Genomic DNA, 18600 nt, shown 5'->3' with positions numbered 1-18600 from the left:
GAGGAAAGGCAGAAACTACAACTGGCGAGGTACATGAAGAAAGCGTTCTAGCATTGGCGCATAACGACCCTACTGTTTCGTCACGAAGTATCGCCTCGGAATGTGGTGTTAAGTCAGAGAAGTGTTCAACGCATATTGCACCAGCATAGATTTCACCCGTTTCACCTCTCATTACATCAAGCACTCTCCAGTGTGGATTTAGAACGGCACCAGGAATTTTGCCACTTCCCTCTGCAGCGCCTACGAGATGATCTAACGATTTTTTCAATGGGAGTTTTTTTTATTGATGAAGAGACTTTCACCAGCCACGGTAATGTGAATTTGCATAATATGCATTACTGGTCAATAGAGAACCCTCATTGGCTTCGGCAGGTACAGCATCAGCAACCGTAGAGTGTTAACGTGTGGTGCAGCATCATCGGAAAAGTCATTGTGCGGCCATACGTCATTCCAGGTATACTAAATAGCAATAGCTATGCACAGTTCCAGCGAGAGGATCTGCCCATTGTGCTGGAAGAGGTACCACTACTCGTCAGTGCATGTGGTTCCAACATGAGAGCTGTTCTGCTCACTCTTCTCGTGTGGCAACAGAGCTGTTAAATGAAAAGTTCCTGGATTGTTGATAGGATGGCGTGGTGAAGTGGCCAGCCCAGTCTCCTGATTTGACCCCTCTTGATTTTTTCTGTGGGGAGCAATCAAACAAATTGTATGCTCAAATACCAACTGCACCTGACGACATGAAGCAATGTATCATCGAAGCGTGTGCTTATATCTCAAGTGACACCCTCGCAGCCATTCACAAATCGTTCGAACGGCAACTACAAATGTGCACTGCAGCAGAGGGGAAACATTTTGAGCACATGCTTCAGTAAAGTTTTGTATCACGTATAGTACGTATTTTGCATCTTTGTGTGTATTTGCTTTGTATTGTGATCAATAGTAAATATTTTCAAATAAAAAATAAATACGTATGAAGTAATTGTGACCTATAAGCTGCTCCTCATTTACATTTGTATTTCTGTTACTTAAAACATATTAACATCTTGTAGTATTTTAATACTGTACATTGTCTACTATTTTGGTATCACAGTTGTTAAACAACTGAATAGTATTTGTGCGACATCATCAGTTAATTTTTGTGCAAAATATCACAGTATGGTATTACTATTGTCGGGTAAGAGTGTGTGTGTGTGTGTGTGTGTGTGTGTGTGTGTGTAAGGACGGACTCGCGTACTCTACACAACATGAAAGGTCGCAAAAACTATTTGCCTAAATATTATGATATACAGATATTTGAAACCATTTTTTAAGCCCATCATATTACGCTAAAATTTAACATAGGCTCCCATTTAAAAAACTAAAGTTGGCCTCATATCTCTGTAATAAAAAACAGCACAAACATGAAATGTGATGTATTCAAGTAGCCCTGTCCCTGCAATTCACTGTCCAAACAGCATCTTTGTATCTATTACAGTTGGGGAGAAACAAGGGGTGTTATGACTTAGCTGCATCACCCGGTATATAAAAAATCCTCAATGCAGAGAGCACGTCTGTAGCAGCAAAAGGATTAAAGATGGGAAAGTTCCGACTATAACTTGTGTAGATAATGAAATGTCAGCCACTGAACTGACGAGCTGAACATCTATAAAAAGCTCAATTTTTTGTAATGCACTCCTAATGACGATATAGACACTTACTATTAAAAAATGCGGCAGAGTCTCAGCTCCAAAAAATTATTTTTTGTTGAAATGTGAACATTAACATAATAATGAAATGATTTAACTTCCTACATATTTTGAATACAAAGAGTGTTTTAGGCAATTCTAATGTGGATGTGAACCTGTTATCCTCCTAAATGTGAGGCCATTGTTCTACCTCACTCAATAATTCTACGAGGATTTTAAAAATAAATAAATCAGCATGTCTTGGACCATGTACCTAGAGATATCAGTAGAAAAAATTACAGTACACGCATAAAAGGTCTTGGCATCTCATATCATTAATGTCAAATAATGATGAAGCTAAAGACAGACTTTGAAAATAACACAAAACTCTAAGCCTATAAAAGAAACTTCTCTAAACTTAAAATACATGTGGCCAGTGTTGATTAAGAGACTGTGGCTCTCTCCAGAGAAACTCAAGGTAATGATAGAAGAAAGCGGCTATTCAAGCCAAACAATATTCAGTGTAGATGAAACGGGTCTGTTCCACAAGAAGGTGCCTAAAAGAACTTATCGTGCATGAAGAGAATATCTTTCCAGGTTTTGAAGCTGTCCAAGACCAACTGAGAGTTGCAAATGGAGCTTGTGACTGTAAATTAAAATCACTTTTAGTTTGTGATCAGAAAATCCAAATGCATTAAAAATACATCTAAAGCTGGATTGACAGAAATTTTGAGCTTCCGTGACAGATTCCATTTTTGACTTGCTTGGTCATCACTCTATACCTGATGTCTAACATTATTGCCAATTAAAACAAATCTCATTTAAAGTGATGCTATTAATTGACAATGCACCAAATCATCCTCCTTTTAATCCAATTAATTTGACATGCTTGTGAAAAGCAGCATATTTGCCACTGAATACGACCAGCTGGCTTCAATCGATGGACTAAGGTGTCATTAAAACATTTAAGGTTTACTACACAGGACAGTTATTTGCATATCTCCATGAACTATGAGACAAAATGAGCTCTCTGTTGAAGACTTTTGGAAGCAATTTAATGTTTCACATACCATGAGAATTACTGGACATTTTGGAATGAAACTTAAAACACACACACACACACACAAAGTACTTTAAATGGTGCCTGGAAGAAATCTGTGTGTATTTTTTTTGCCACGACTGAAACCTAGATCCTGATTAAATTGATAATGTGACTAGGAAGTGGTCGATATTACCAGAAATTTGGAAGTGATTGGTGATGACATTCAAGAACTGCTGGATTCACACACTCAGAAACTGACATTTGATGAGCTTATAGAAATGTGTGAGCAGGATCAAAACATTGTACAACCTATCTTTACACCCGATTCAATCAGAAGATCAAATGATGATTGCAAACTCAACTTGTGCTCGGGAAGGAAAAAATATTTTGACTCTTCAGATAACAGGAGTTCTACATCATAATACTGTATTTAATTCCTTAGTGAACTTATTCAAATCCATCTCTACAGCAAAGTGTCTACTTAAATTCAGTCTATTATACAGGGTGAAGAAAAATTGTGTCACAAAACATTAAATCTGGATAGCTGAAGCCAGTAGGAACCAAAAATAGTAATGTTGTGTAGGTCGACAACGCACCATTTTTAAACTACAGAAACTTGACACCACACAGCCTAGTTGACTGTGGGATTGCTCTGTTGCCATTCGTTGGTTGGTGGGCAGCACTATGATGTCAGTTCACACATACAAACGTCCCTCACCTTGGATACATCATGATCTCCGGCAGGCAAAGCATTCGCGGCCATGCATTGTCCAGAGCATCCAGCAACAGGGCAATCCCACAGCCAATCGGAGCATGTTGTGCATCAGCTATCCAGGTTAAAATTTCGTGACAATTTTTCTCCACCCTGTACACTCTAAATCTCACTGTTTTAAAATTGAATTCTCTCTTGACACTTGTGGCCCAAAGTTAAGACAGGAGCAGTGAAAACAAGGTCACTACCTCTATTGTGTGTAGGTTGGCAGCATATCAGCTTTGCTTCACCAATGGCAGAATGTCTTCCAAGTCTTTCACGGGGGCATGACTGGATAAAATCTTCAATTTGCAAACTGCATCAATTCCAATAAAATTCTCGAGCTTTCGATGGCTAGCTCTGCCATCGTCATCAGTAGTAAAACTACTGACTGGCAGGACTGGCACTATTCCTCACTTATATACCTATGATTATGGCCACTGGCACCAATTAAGAGAGGGCTGAAATGACGCATGCATGGAGGATGAGTTGGGCAGCTCATGGCAGCTCCAGCCCAACATGGGACCGAGTGACGTCAGATGGCGCAATGGACCAGCACTACATTTGAAACTGCCGCTCCCGCCTCCCTACAAGCATTAAGCACCTGCTGTTGCTTCCTTTCGAAATACAAAGCCCACCCCCCACTTAAGTGTGTAGTCCTGGTCTCTGTTGAAATTTTTGCTGTTCATTCAAATCTCAACTGCCTCTTTTATAACTGAGTCCCAGTATGCTGACGGTTGAGCCAAGAATCTTGTGTCTTCGAACTGTATTTTGTGACCATTTTCGAGGCAATGCTCAGCTATGGCCAACTTGGGTTGAGCTCCCTTTGCTTAATATGTTTTGTGTACATGGGCCAGACAATTCACCCACTTGCAGAGCATTGTACGAAGCACAAGTGACATATTAAGCAAAGGGAGCTCAACAACTTAGCCATAGCTGAGCACTGCGTCAAAAACGATCACAAAATAAGGTGTGAGAACACAAGAGTCTTGGCCCATGCGTCAACATGCTGGGACTCAGTTATAAAAGAGGTGGCCGATATTAGAATGAACAGCAACAATTTCAACAGATACCAGGGGTACACATTAAGCTGCAGCTGAGGGGTGGACTTTGGATGTCGAAAGGAAGCAACGGTGGCTGCTTAACGCTTGTAGGGAGGTGGGAACGGCAGTTTCAAACATGGTTAAGCTGAGTCCCAGTATGCTGACGGTTGAGCCAAGAATCTTGTGTCTTCGAACTGTATTTTGTGACCATTTTCGAGGCAATGCTCAGCTATGGCCAACTTGGGTTGAGCTCCCTTTGCTTAATATGTTTTGTGTACATGGGCCAGACAATTCACCCACTTGCAGAGCATTGTACGAGCCACCTGACATCACTCGGCCCCACAGCGGACTGGAGCTGCTAGTAACTGCCCAACTCTCCTTCTGTTCACACGTTATTTCGGCCCTCTCCGATTGGTGCCAGCGGTCGTTACGGTAGGTATATAAGTAGGAAATATTGCCAGTTCTGACAGAGTAGATTTACTCCAGACGACGATGTCAGAGCTAGCCATTGAAATTTATTGGCATTCATGTGGCTTGAAAACCGAGAAGATTTTATTCAATGGCAGAATTAATTTGCAGAACACCAACTCCATGTGATCTACATAATTTATTGTTAAACAATGTATAATGGCGCAGAAAAACAGAACAAATCATCAATAGTATGAATGACAAGCAAAGTTCAAGAACAGTGATGCTGCTTTTGAATATGTGCAACATATGTTTGGTGGAGCATTAAGTGTTGGTATAGCAGCACACATGGCAATCACCAGTAATGATTTTTACATCAACAGGAATACAAGCAGAAAGACAATAAAATTTACACTACACACACACACACACACACACACACACACACACACACACACACACACCTCCCCCGCCGCCTTTTGAAATTTTACACAGATAATATAGGACATCTACATTACTTGGTGACTATCCTGGAATCCAAACCTAGTTGTAGGATGCTTAGCTAACAACTTCCAGAGGCAAATAAATGTTTTTTCGATATTTCACAATTATTCACTGAATTGAGACATATACTATTATGTTATACTGATTAATATAATAAGCATTACCGTTATAAACTGCCTGTGTCTTGAGGCAGGGTAACTGACAGTGCAGAATGAGTGCATTAGCAACTTCCAACAGAATTTACACGTAATTTCAACCTTTACAATTTGTGATGTGAATACCAAATGTCTGATTCTACACCACTACGATTTACTGTGCAAATGATCCGTGGAACACAAAACCAACTAACTTCCAACGAACTGTAAGCATAATTTCAAAACCTGTTCTAAACTTTTTCTCACTTATAGACTTAACGACAAATATGTGACGGACTCATTTGCAAAGTAATCAGACATTTGAAGTTTTTTTTTATATGTGAGTTGGATTCTTTAAGCAATTGGGGTTTACCAATTTTACATAATGCAGGCTAAAATAAACATGGGATATTTACCCATTTAATAACACAATGTGTCTAAATTTACCAGGCAATTTTCAATATCCATAAAAAGAGAGCAAACATTGGCAACAGTTATTCTGCGTGAAATTAAAAATGTCTGCATCAATCACAAGGCAAGATTCACATGTCCAGTTGATGTGAATGTAATATGGAAAGATTACTGTCACTGATGTCTTGGACCTCCGGCTACACAACAGATCTGACTGTCAGCACAACAAATATTTTGCAGTCTTATTCTTTCACTGACTTTCAAAACAATCTGTCACCTTCCTTCCTAAACCTTGCGCTATGCCAATGATCAGCTTTTCATCACAAGCAAGATTTTGTTGGATACGGATGAACTGATAGGAGCGGGGGCACCAGCACACAAGACAACACTCATTACACACACATTTGTGGCAAACAGAATAATCATCTGATGTCATTACAGCAAATTTATATTTTCAATGTAATTACATATTTTCAGAATTTATGTCCAATACGGTTTTTAAAGTGATTCATGGACAAATAATTACACTATACCAATTGAAACCACGGACAACTATGTCATTAGCAAAACACAAGTTAGAGCTGTCTTCATTATTGCCTGGAATATTAATGTAAGCAGTAAAATCAAATTATTAAAGTAGATGACATCTACTACGGCACCAACGTAAAAGCCACTGCAGTGCTGAAATCGGCAAACTGTAGAGGATACCTGGATTAAAATACAGTACTGCCATTATATTTATGGTACTGCCATTATATTTTAAGACATACTGGTTGTAGTGAATCATTCCAACTGAAAATCCAGTTTATTAATACATCCCATCTGCAATGTTTTTCAACTCGCCAGCACCCTACTATGACACTGCTGAGTCGAACAACAATATTAACAAAAAAATGATTGAACAGGCAATAATTTAACAGCAAGAAATAAGAGCTGCCACCAAGTAGCAGTAGCTCTATTAATCCACAAGCACAGCATAATCAAAACTGTAACACTAGATAAATGTGATTTAAACAACTGATAGCTGTTGCAAAATACACATTAGCAGAAAATCTATCAAATGTCCTGTAGATGCCACCCTACTGGTACTACATAAATATTTTTATGCATGTTAACGACACTTCAAATTACTTATTTAGCAAGTAATCCTTAAAATTAGTTTGGAAAGGGCAGAATTCAAACATTCCAATTCAATCCCACAGTTTCGCCATCAGTCATTAAAGCACAGCTGCACCCAACAATTCAGTTCCAATAACTGATGAGAAAAAAAATGTTAAACTGCGCATAACAAGTTTAAAATTAAACTGTAGTGAAAATATGTTCCAACTTGTGTACAATTTAACACAGTATTCCTTTTCTATACTGTAAGGTTAACTTATTTTAAAGTGCTGCAGCTCTTTGAATTTGGATCACATCCACTAGTTTCAAGAAGGTCGTTTAAGCATACTGGACCTTAAATTGTGACCACACATTCTGATGAACCAAACTATTATGAGTATCAACCCACAATACGATTACATGCAGTTTGGTGGCATTGAAAGCAATTGGTGAGATGAAAGTAACAACTGGAGTAGCAACGAATGGGGAATAAGTTTAGCAATGATACAGGCAGTAAATGGGGAAATCCACTGATATAAGTGACTTATTATGGGCAGACTGTTGTAGCCCTGCACCAGCAAAAGGGCATCTTTGAAATAGTGCTGGATGTTGGCTGTTTGCACGATACTGTCATGAGCATTTATGGAAGGAAGTTCTAGGGCAGTGAAACAAGGAGTAGGTGACAAAGTGTTGCACTTCCATACATCACAGAACATGGAGGTCAGAGGTATGCCAACACCGTAATGCAAGATAGACAGCAATCTGTACACTACAATGTTTGTGATGGCAGAAGCGTTTCAGTGAAGACAATTGAATACACAATGTTGAACATGGGGCTTCATGCCTGACTAACCTTACACATTGCCAGCTTGACCCAATGACATTGTCATTTGCGATTGTAGTGAATAAAGGACCATAGAAATTGGCCCATGGATCAAAGGAAATGGGTCGCCTGGTTGCATGAAACAAGTTTCTTATGACACCAGGTTAATGGTCATGTCTAGATTTGCAGTCGGCCACGTGACCAGCAGCTTGAAACACCTACTGTACCACAGATGGTTCCTCAGTGGAGTCGCTATTATGGGAAATACGGAAGCGTCCGATCCCACACGTCGGCTTTGACCCATGACGTCACAAATATGGCGGAAAGACCATAAACGACAATTCCAATATGGCGGATATAAAAACGTTGCATACGTATCATAAAGACGAAAATACATAGAAAAACAACACATACACAGGTTTCACAGAAAGCCTAATGACTCTAACGGGACCAGCGTGGGAAATTGGGGGTTTTTGGGTGGGGAGAAACATATAAACAAATTTAGCCACCCACCGCCATACAAAACCACGCAAGACGACGAAAAAAATCAACATCACAAAACTCACCAAATACCACAAAACACATTATTATCTGGAATCGGACACTTCCCTTGACCTATATAGATCTACAGTAGCTCCCGATCCCATAAATTGGGATCGAACACTTCCCTTGACCTATATAGCTCAACAGCAGCTCCCGATCCCATCTCCCAATACAAAAATCAAAATACACCGCAAAACATTGCGAACAAACACTTCCCTTAACCTACATATATCTACAGCAGCTCCCAATCCCATAAATTGGGATCGAACACTTCCCTTGACCTATATAGCTCAACAGCATCTCCCGATCCCATCTCCCATTACAAAAATCAACATACTCCACCAAACATTGAGATTGAACACTTCCCTCCAACTATATAGCTCAACAGCAGCTACCAATCCCATAACTTAGGATCGACCATTACCCTTGACCTATGTAACTCAAAAACATCTCCCAATACAAATACCAATACCAACCCTCACAGCCACAAATTTCAATGAAACACTTCCCTATACCCCAATACACAACACATACGCCAAAAACAAAAAAAGGGAACTTACCACAAGAAAGTTCCATCCCCACAAACTAGATTGGCCACCACAATCACACACACACACACACACACACACACACACACACACACACACACACACACACAAACCAACGAAAAAATACTGAACCAAAAGAAAAACCCAACCCACCCACACCTCAACCCCCTCCCCCCCCACAACCCCAAAATAAAAAACCCACAAACAAAAACCAAATGCAACATAAACATCTCAATCACACACTACAACTCAACAAAACTTCAACAAAATAGCTCCTCCACAACTAAAACAAAAAACAAACACACCCCCCCCCCCACCTTAACAAACACTATACAACAAAATAAACCACCCACACCACCCTGAACCACAGCCACCCACCCACCTACCCAGCCCACCCTAACTAACCATTTTCGGCCAATACATTTTACCCACAGCCCTTAAAAAAAACCGAACAATACAATAGCCCTCTGGAACACACTTCCGCCAACAGTACTCATCTAAATGAGACTGAAGGTTGGAAGAGCGCCTCTTCCCCCTCCCAAGAACTGACTTAACCGCCCCCCACATCCCCTATATTGTATTAGTAAAAGCCCCTGTATCATAATTCTTAAACTCTAAACTATGGTTCACTACTAAATGATTAAATCCCCTCTCACCCAACCCCCTATAAGAAGAAAAAGCATCAGACACTATTGTGGACCCCGGCTCTATATATTCCTCAATTAACCCCACTAATTCAGCCTTCGACCTCCCTTCCACAACCCTAAAAACACATTTGGAACCCCCACCCCCCGGAACAACAGCCCCCCCCACACCCAAAGACCAGCCACAGACTTCCCCCTCCCATACTTCCTTTTCCCAAACTGTGACTCGTCCACCTCCACAACCACCCCATGCCCCCCCAACTTACCCCTGTACTTAATAAATTCCGAACACACTTCACGACAAAAAGAATACCAATCTAAAACAGTCCTCTCATTCACACCAGTCTGATGCGCGCAAAAACTCTGTGGGGATCTATAACAAAAATAATATGTAACAAGCACAATCTCACGCATGCCCAATCTAGACTTCTCGAACCAGGTACCACGCCGTATGGAACGCCATATGTCATCTTTGCGACAGCGCCACATGTAACCGTCCCTGGTCCGAGAGGCCGGAACTTTAACCAATTTGATTGGTTCACGGCACACACCGCACTTCACAACTTCGGCAATTAAGCCAAATAGCTGAAGGAATTTAATCAGCTCTAAAGCTGTGTCCCCCATCATAGCCCTCAACCGAGAACTATTAATCTGGTCTTTCATATCCATTCCTGAACAAAAAACCACAACCGAATACACTTAATAACAAACTCACCCGACGTACAGCAATCATCATTACATTAACCATCACACAAAACCATTAATTCACTGATACAAATTCCGCTTCAAAAAGACGCACGCAGCACTCACCACTGAGCAACAGCAAACTGAGCCCAACACACCAAACAAACGAAAACCATGAACATACCACCAGAGAGCACAACAAACAACAACACGACATCTACAAACACGCCATACTCACAAACCAAACTCCGCGCCGTAATGACGTCACACACCACAACACCCTTACGTCACGGGTCAAAGCCGACGCGTGAGATCGGATGTTTCTGTTGACCCCTATTATGCTATGGTGCACATTCACCAGCGCTTCCATGGGGCCAATGATAGGAATCTAATGCACAATAGCCACTGTGGATCATGTCTACCTTGTGGACTGCCTGCTTTCCCTCATGCTTTATTTCTTCAACAGTGATGGCATCTTCCAGCAGGATAACTGTCCACATCGAATATCAGGACCAAGCTACAGAACACAATGAAATCCACTTGGTACAGTATCACCCGCCAGCTCCACACCCACAAACCACATGCCCATAATTTACTGAAATTGCATGACCTGTGTACCGACATCCAGTGTCACTTACCATTAGAAACCTGTCAAGTAGCTGAATCCATGTTACAAAGAGAGACTGCTGTACTGCATTTCAAAAAGAGGTCAATTAGCTACGAAGTAGGAGTTCACATTGTTTCGGCTTCTCAGTTAAGACCACCACCTATAGTGTTGTTCAAATAGCCTGTGACTTTATATGTAACTCAGAGGAGGGTAATAGCATAGTTGTTCTGATGAATAACTATGGCCAACCCCATGTCACCAGAAATTCCACTGGTAGACCATACTGTTGGCACTTTTGTCTGGAAACAGTACTCGGTTTGGGGCATCAGTGACTTTCGTCTGGTTTGCTCAACACATATTGCAATGATGCTACCTTCCCCCTTTACCACACTAAATGTCAGGAATCACTTTTCATTTCATGCTGCACATTATATTATACAGCTTAATCTAATTCAGCTATAAGCATTACTACACTACAACATACAGACATCACAAGATTCACGAAAATATTGAATGAGGAGTTGGGAGTGTTAAATTAGATGCACTGTTAGCTTTGCAGGGAAACTCTGGTGAGTCGACTGAGAAATATTCTGACTCGTATTGGAATCACTTTCAATACACTGAAAGCAATTCACCTGTACAAATATAAGATTGAGTTTAAATTGAACATTTTTACTGATAATGTTACTGAGCTAATATCCTTAACTTCATATCTCCCATATAGAAACAAGTATATACATACATGCCCACTCCTCTCACTTTTCACAGAATACGGACAATACAAAGTAGATAACATGTGCCAACATATCCATACAAGACTGGTCACCTATGTAATACAGGTTTTATGAATTTTACTTGCAGTTTTAGTTTTTAAAAGCAAAAGTGCAATAAACAGTGTGATCATAAAAAGACAGTTCAATCTGGTACAATCATCAGTTTCAGTCCAGGCTACACCACAGATCCTAGCCCAGGAAATATAGTGTCGTCGTCGTCGTCCCCCCCCCCCCCCCAGAAAATTGCAGCTTTGATGCTGAACTGATTTGCAAATAGTCAACGTTTTCTCCATATTTTGAAGCGAGCTTTAACGTAAAAATGAAACATAAATTTGAAGATGAAATCTTAAGTTTCCTTTACAGAAAAGAAAGCCGATTTTAAAATGCTGAATATTTTGACATATGCTAACAGATGTTAATTATTAAACACTCAAGTAACACTGGCAACAACAACAATAAGCTAAATGAGTTTCTCTAGATACAGAAAAGGCAAAATAAAGTGAACTTGTGGTAAACAAGCTGTCAAGCAACATTTACCAACTACAAAATCTATGAGTAAACAACTCAAACTGCTGACGTCAAAAACATCCTGTAATTCTACAGTGTGCATTTAAATACATGTTTTAGTAAAACATCATTACATCCAGTAGGTCACCACTACGCAAATAAAGCAGGATTTCATTACAGCAAATAAAATAAGTTCTCCAATTCTCATTTCACACAATACATATCTGAATGAGTAACACTATTTTAGTCTGCCAATACAGAAACTTAAACATCTTTAATATGAGATACAGAAAACTAAATTATTACAACTTACTTGTATTACCACAACTCTCCATCCTTTTCTTTTGCTGGAACTTCAATGATACGAGGTTTGTCAATTATTCTTGCAGAGCGGTTCCCTTTCTCTACTATGCCAATTATCCATGCCTGGTAACCTTCCTGTTTCTCAATATCTTTACAGTATGCTGCTGCTTGTTCTCTTGGTAGGCAAATTAACAACCCCCCTGATGTCTCAGGGGAATGTCCTTGGAGAAGTTGAAACATATTACCACATGCTTTTGCAACAGCTGCCATTTTAGCTATAACTGGTAAGTTATGAATCACAAAAGACACCTCATTCTTTTGATGTCTAGCAAGATTTTGAGCGTGACCAAGTAATCCAAAGCCTGTAACATCTGTCGCACCATGTGCGTTGTACTTGTGCATCAAACGAGCTGCTATACGATTAAGTCTTGCCATGGAATCCATCGATCTCTGATAGGCCTTTCTAACATCATCCTCTGACACAACAAGTTTAATGCGGTTCCATCTCTCTGGCTGCTCTAACCACTGATGTGCATTAACTGCTACTTGTGTGCCTAAAGGCTTAGTCAAAACCAATACATCTCCAACAACTGCATTATCAGGAACAATATATTCATTTGGTTGGCACACAGATGTCGCTACACCTCCAATTGTACACCAGGGATTCACAACAGTTTGACCTCCTGTCACGGTGGTGCCTGCCTCCCACGCCGAATCCTTAAATCCTCTCATAATCAGTGGAATAACAACATCCCTTTCCTTTTCAGTCATTTTTGTTGACACACCAAGTAACATCAGCATGTTGTCGCATTCCGTAACACCCATGGCGTAAAGATCACTCAACACATTGGCACAAGCAATCTTACCCATCATGTAGGGATCATCAACTAATGGATAAAAGAAATCTGTTGTTTGCACAAGACACAGCCCTCCATGCCTCAGTGGAGTCACGGAGGAATCCATACCAATTCCAATACGAGGAATATGCATATGCATGAAGTGTGCATGTTCATCCTGTGCATTGTTATCGTCTTGCTGGAGCCCCTCGAGGAGTTTCCACAGAACCTCCTGAGGAGCTTTACACCCTCATCCTTTCAGATCAGCAAAACGCGTCAGACGGAAAGTAGCGTCTAACTCATGTGCAACAGGATCAAAAGGCCTCCTTAATGCAAATGCGTTTGGATTACCTCCTAACTCCAACTGTGCTACGGATAACGCATCTTGCGACACTGCTGGCCCCTGAAGTTCTGCCATACTGCCGCAATTTGCAGAAAAGTTGGTAAAAATGATCAAATATTACACAACACAACTAAACGCTCAATGCCTCCAACCTCTCGACAGATTACAAAATGGCGATACGATGGCGTTCTATTGTTCGGAGCGCTTGGTCGGCGGGATTACGAAGGGTGCATTCCATTGGTGGGTCTTTGCACCGAACTTCCTTGCTCTCGGTACATGAAATAGCAAAGAAATTTTTCAGAGCAAAAATCCTAATTGTTAGTTGAAACATTCTTCATATACATATTTTTAAGAGAAATAATGTTTTCAAACAACATAAAGTAACTTAGACCTGTTACTGAGAAATAAACATGTGAATGAATAGCATTTTAAGTGTTAAATGAAGGCAATATTGGTAAGTTGTTCCTTATAAATACTATTATAGATTCTTAAAGTAAGAATATCAATTTTGGATTTGCATAGAAGCCTTTCTCACATTGCACATTTTTCTAAGAACTTAGTTGTGCGCATGTGTTCCGCCCCTCCGGCTCAGGAAGTCCATAAGCAGTACTGTGATCTTTAAGCTCTGTAACGATGACAGTGATACCAATATGAAAAGCAGAAATAGAAAGAGCAACTTAAATTTGTATTATGGGTGAGAGAGGAAGTAGCATTTCTGTCGAGGAATACGAAGTATGCGCGGGAACGCTTCGGTACCACTACATCTTGTCCGTTCGTAGTATCATCGTAATAAAGCCCAATTTTGCTTGGTTTATCTCCTAATAGACGAGACATGTAATGCCTGAAAATATACTAACGTAGTTTGCTTTGTAATACTTTGCGTAGTTGAAAATACGATTTAATATTCGTTTTTGCAGAAGTGTTACCAGATAGTCGGATATCACACAGCATATGATAGAGACTAAGATACGAAGTGGGATGCTGTCATCTTTTTGTGAAAAAAATATTTTGCGTGTTCATCCTACTAAAAAACTTAAGCTATGAAGCTACTATTAAATGCGAGTGGCAGGTGGGTTGATAATGTTGTAAATTAACAAAATTACTCATTTCAATCCAGAATCGCCTGTGACTAGCTAAAAGTTAATGAAACGTAAATAAACGAGACGCAGTTAAAGATCAGAAAGTTTGTGAGTCACCGGTTTTCTCGGCGTGATTGGAAAATTATGTGCTTCCAGATGGAATCGGCAACTTCGTTGAACAATTTTAAACACGTCATTAATCAGGACATATGGTTCTCATATTAAGTGAAATAATGTTAATGGTGTATATGTGCGTATAGCAGGTGTAAGCGTATCGCTAGAAGAATGTTCTTCGTTTCAAGAGTATTTCTTTGCAGACTGAACAACGGACACATGCCTACATCTCGCAAAGTGTTTTCTTACCCTGGCCCAAACTTCAGATTCCCATGCAGATCCTGTTAATTTGTCAGTTGTTTTGTTGCAATATTTTCGTATTGCGACGTATTGTTTACGATTTTCAATAGAGTGGTGAAACAGTAATAATTTTGTACAGTATTAAACTGTTAATGGGCAGAGTAGAAACTGTTAGAAGAAATACTTGGAAAATAGTACAGAAAAAGGAAGACGTCAAGAGAATTCGATAAGAAAACGAATATAAGTGAAGCCCAAGTGTGGAATGAAAAAATGACAAGGGAGAATGGGAGACTGTCTTAGGAACTAGAGAAAGAAAGGGGATGAGAGATGGGACAGATGAAGGATAGGGATTGTTGAGACAGATTGTAACAGATATGCTTGAAACCATGCTGTCAGGCTTCCCGCCACCCCCCTCCCCCCCTACTATAGTGTAAGAGGCATGGAATTCTTCTATAACATATTCTGTGTTTAGCAAACACATTGATATACTATATGCTAATCGTTGTCCTTGGTCCATCACCTTTGCCCAACCATTTCCTCATTACTGCCACCATGCCATCTGTACACCCACCTTTTTCTTTCCTTTGCCAATTCTCATTTTCTTAACTTCCTTCCATTTATGCAGCTCCTACACCAACCCCAGCTAAGATCATTGCTAGTCGTAAAAGATTTGCAGTGTCTAAAATTCATACTGCTCTGGTTTTTAACTCTTCCAGTATATAATCAGCTACAGTGCTGTCTGAACAGTAAAGTTTTTTTATGAAGGACAAGGTAACTCATATCACAACATTTTCATTTACCTCTGCATCTATACTTTGCAAACCACTGTGAGGTGCATGGTGGAGGGTACATCCCACTGTACCAGATTTTAGCGTTTCTCCCTGTTCCATTATGGTGATTCTCACGATCCCTATGTGAGCAATATGTTGGGAAGTGTAATATATTCCTAGAGCCACCATTTAAAGCCGGTTGTTGAAACTTTGTTAATATCCTTTTTTTGGGAAGGTTTACAGCTATCTTCAAAAGCCTTCCAGTTCAGTTCCTTCAGTATCTCTGTGAAACTCTGCCATGGATTAAACAAACATGCTGCCTGTCTCTGTAGATGTTCAATTTCCACTGTTAGTCCTATTTGGTATGGTCTCCCACACTTCACCAATACTCTAGAACCGGTGGAACAAGTGATTTGCAAGCGGTTTCCTTTGTAGACTGGTTGCACTTCCCTAGCATTCTACCGTTAAACCGAAGTGTACGGTACGACCTGCTTTACGTGAATGGAGCTAACATTGTTGCACACCAACACATTGTTGCTTATGTCATTTCATTCCAGTAACCCTGAAGATCTGGATGTATATGCACTATGCATTTGTTGTGAAAACATTGTTTTGAATTAGCAATTCTTGCTTTGTAACTCGGGGATCAATTCTGCCAGGACTTTCAGGAGGATCAAAAAGGACAGGTTCTATTCCATAAAACAATTTTATTAAGGATGAAAGGAAATACAGCTTCAGCTCTAAAATGACAATTAGCAGGTCCCTTATCAACCCAAAAACCAGAAAACTCCAATAAGTTAGACAGGTTGTGAACATTAGTTACATGATCCAGTTTGGAAAGCATGCTTCTGCTATGCATGCCTCTGACCACAGTGTAATATGAATACTTCATTAGAATTTACACTTTCATCATTACAAATAGCCATGGTTCAGCAATGGAATTTCAAGGTCACTCAGACTATGTAATAGTTGAAGAACAAATGCTTCGCTGAGTGAAGAACAAATGCTTTGCTGGGGATATTGATCTCATGATGAATGACAAAGCTCGTTTCCATTTATTTGATTATGTTCACTATTTAACTTACGCTGTTTGTTAAATAAAATCCCTAAAGACTTGCAATAACATGTCTTCAACAGTGACATGGTGACTTGAAAGTAGTTGTATGTCATTCAGCAATAGTTCTTAGAGGGGGATGGCAGAATTGTGAATTGTGTTTTATTCATCTCATGGTATACAATTGCAATCCATTTTGTTTGTGTACAGGAGACATGTCAATAATTTATAAAACAGTTACAATGATTTTTACATTAATAAATAATAGCACTATAATAAGGATATTTCTTGGAATATGTAATACATTGTATCCAACTCAAATTTCCTGTTTGTCCCACATGAATTCATCCACTGAGTAATAACACTTCAGTGTTAGTACCTCATATAGGTTTCTTTTAAGTGAATTTAAATTCATCTGCATCAACTGTTTCCCTTTTAATTTACTTCAAATTTTCATTCTCGTGTATTGAGGTCCCTGGGCATACAGTCTGAGGTGGTAGATGGGGAGCTTAATGTCTGGTGTACAAAAATATAATAATCTTATTTATGTATAAGGACAGCAAAATTAATATTTTTAGTTTCCTAAATAATGGTCGACATGGTTCTTTGTGGTTTGCAGTGCACATATTTCGTATTATTTTTCTCTGTATTTTTAGTATCTGCACCATGTTTGGCAAGTTATCCCAAAAAAACAATACCATACCTAATAATGGATTCGAAGTAGCTCATATATTCTACTTTTCGTGTGTCCATGTCAGTTGCAGTTTATAATATTTGCACTGCAAATGCAAAGCTGCTCAGTTTGTTTGCCAGGTGTTCAATGTGTGCCTGCCAGCTCAAATTTTTATCTACATTGAAACCTAAGAATTTGACTGAGTCAATTTCTTTTATACCTTGATTGTTGTGCACAATCTTAATCTGCTCACATTTTGACTGTTTGGTTTTGAACTGCATCATGTGAGCCTTAGATATGCAGACAGTTACGGTAACTGAAGAGCATTACTTGAACATTCGGTAGCTGAATTAAGAAGACAGCTTCGAAATCTTAAATTAATGTGGTCCCAACCAGATGGGGTATCCATTCATAGACAATAAATATTTTATGGATGTTGGCCAAGTGTACATGTAATTTACGGGAAACCATTTCAAGCAAATAGAACATACACATAGGTAAATAAAAAAGTACAGGCACAAGCAAATTACGTCATAAAATATAACACAGAATAATGCAAAATCATAGAATACGTTGTACAACAACTTTATGCTTGTGGTACACCACACAACAGCTTTCTGTTACATATCCTAATAACTTAAGAGGTTTAGGGGTGAAAGATGGAATTTTCAGTTTTACCCTAATATAAATAATTTCAGAAAATGTTTGTTGGTATACATAATCATTTACTAAGGAGAAACATTGTTAGGATAGAATTTTTTTAAATTCTGCTTTAAATTTGTTTTCATGTCTAACTTTCTAATGTTGACTGGCAGCCTGTTGTAAAGGTGTGGACCAGCATGGCTCACATGCCTTTGAGTGTTTGTTCTTTTAGTTCGCAAAGTATAGACTGCTGTGCTATTTCAGTTATTGCTGTTATGGAAGTTGGCATTTGTTTTAAAATCTACAAGATGGGCCCTGTCATATACAACACATTTGTATGTCTGTAATGAATATTTTTAGTA

At 39.4% G+C, this 18600-nt stretch overlaps 1 protein-coding gene across 1 annotated transcript in view; it reads right to left on the bottom strand.

Moving 5' to 3' along the window:
- Positions 1 to 13861, bottom strand: part of LOC126229615 (inactive selenide, water dikinase-like protein) — a 72165-nt gene extending 58304 nt beyond the window's left edge. Inside the window, exon 1 of the mRNA XM_049942357.1 lies at positions 12498 to 13861. Within this exon, the coding sequence (XP_049798314.1) occupies positions 12503 to 13741 (1239 nt within the window). The 5' untranslated portion in view covers positions 13742 to 13861 and the 3' untranslated portion in view covers positions 12498 to 12502. The remainder of the gene's footprint in view (positions 1 to 12497) is intronic.
- Positions 13862 to 18600: the final 4739 nt, after the last annotated feature.

The sequence above is a fragment of the Schistocerca nitens genome, unplaced genomic scaffold (genome assembly GCF_023898315.1).
Source record: "Schistocerca nitens isolate TAMUIC-IGC-003100 unplaced genomic scaffold, iqSchNite1.1 HiC_scaffold_376, whole genome shotgun sequence".
NCBI classification, from domain to species: domain Eukaryota; kingdom Metazoa; phylum Arthropoda; class Insecta; order Orthoptera; family Acrididae; genus Schistocerca; species Schistocerca nitens.
The sequence above is the reverse complement of the archived record's forward strand: the minus strand, read 5'-3'. Positions and strand labels throughout refer to the sequence as shown.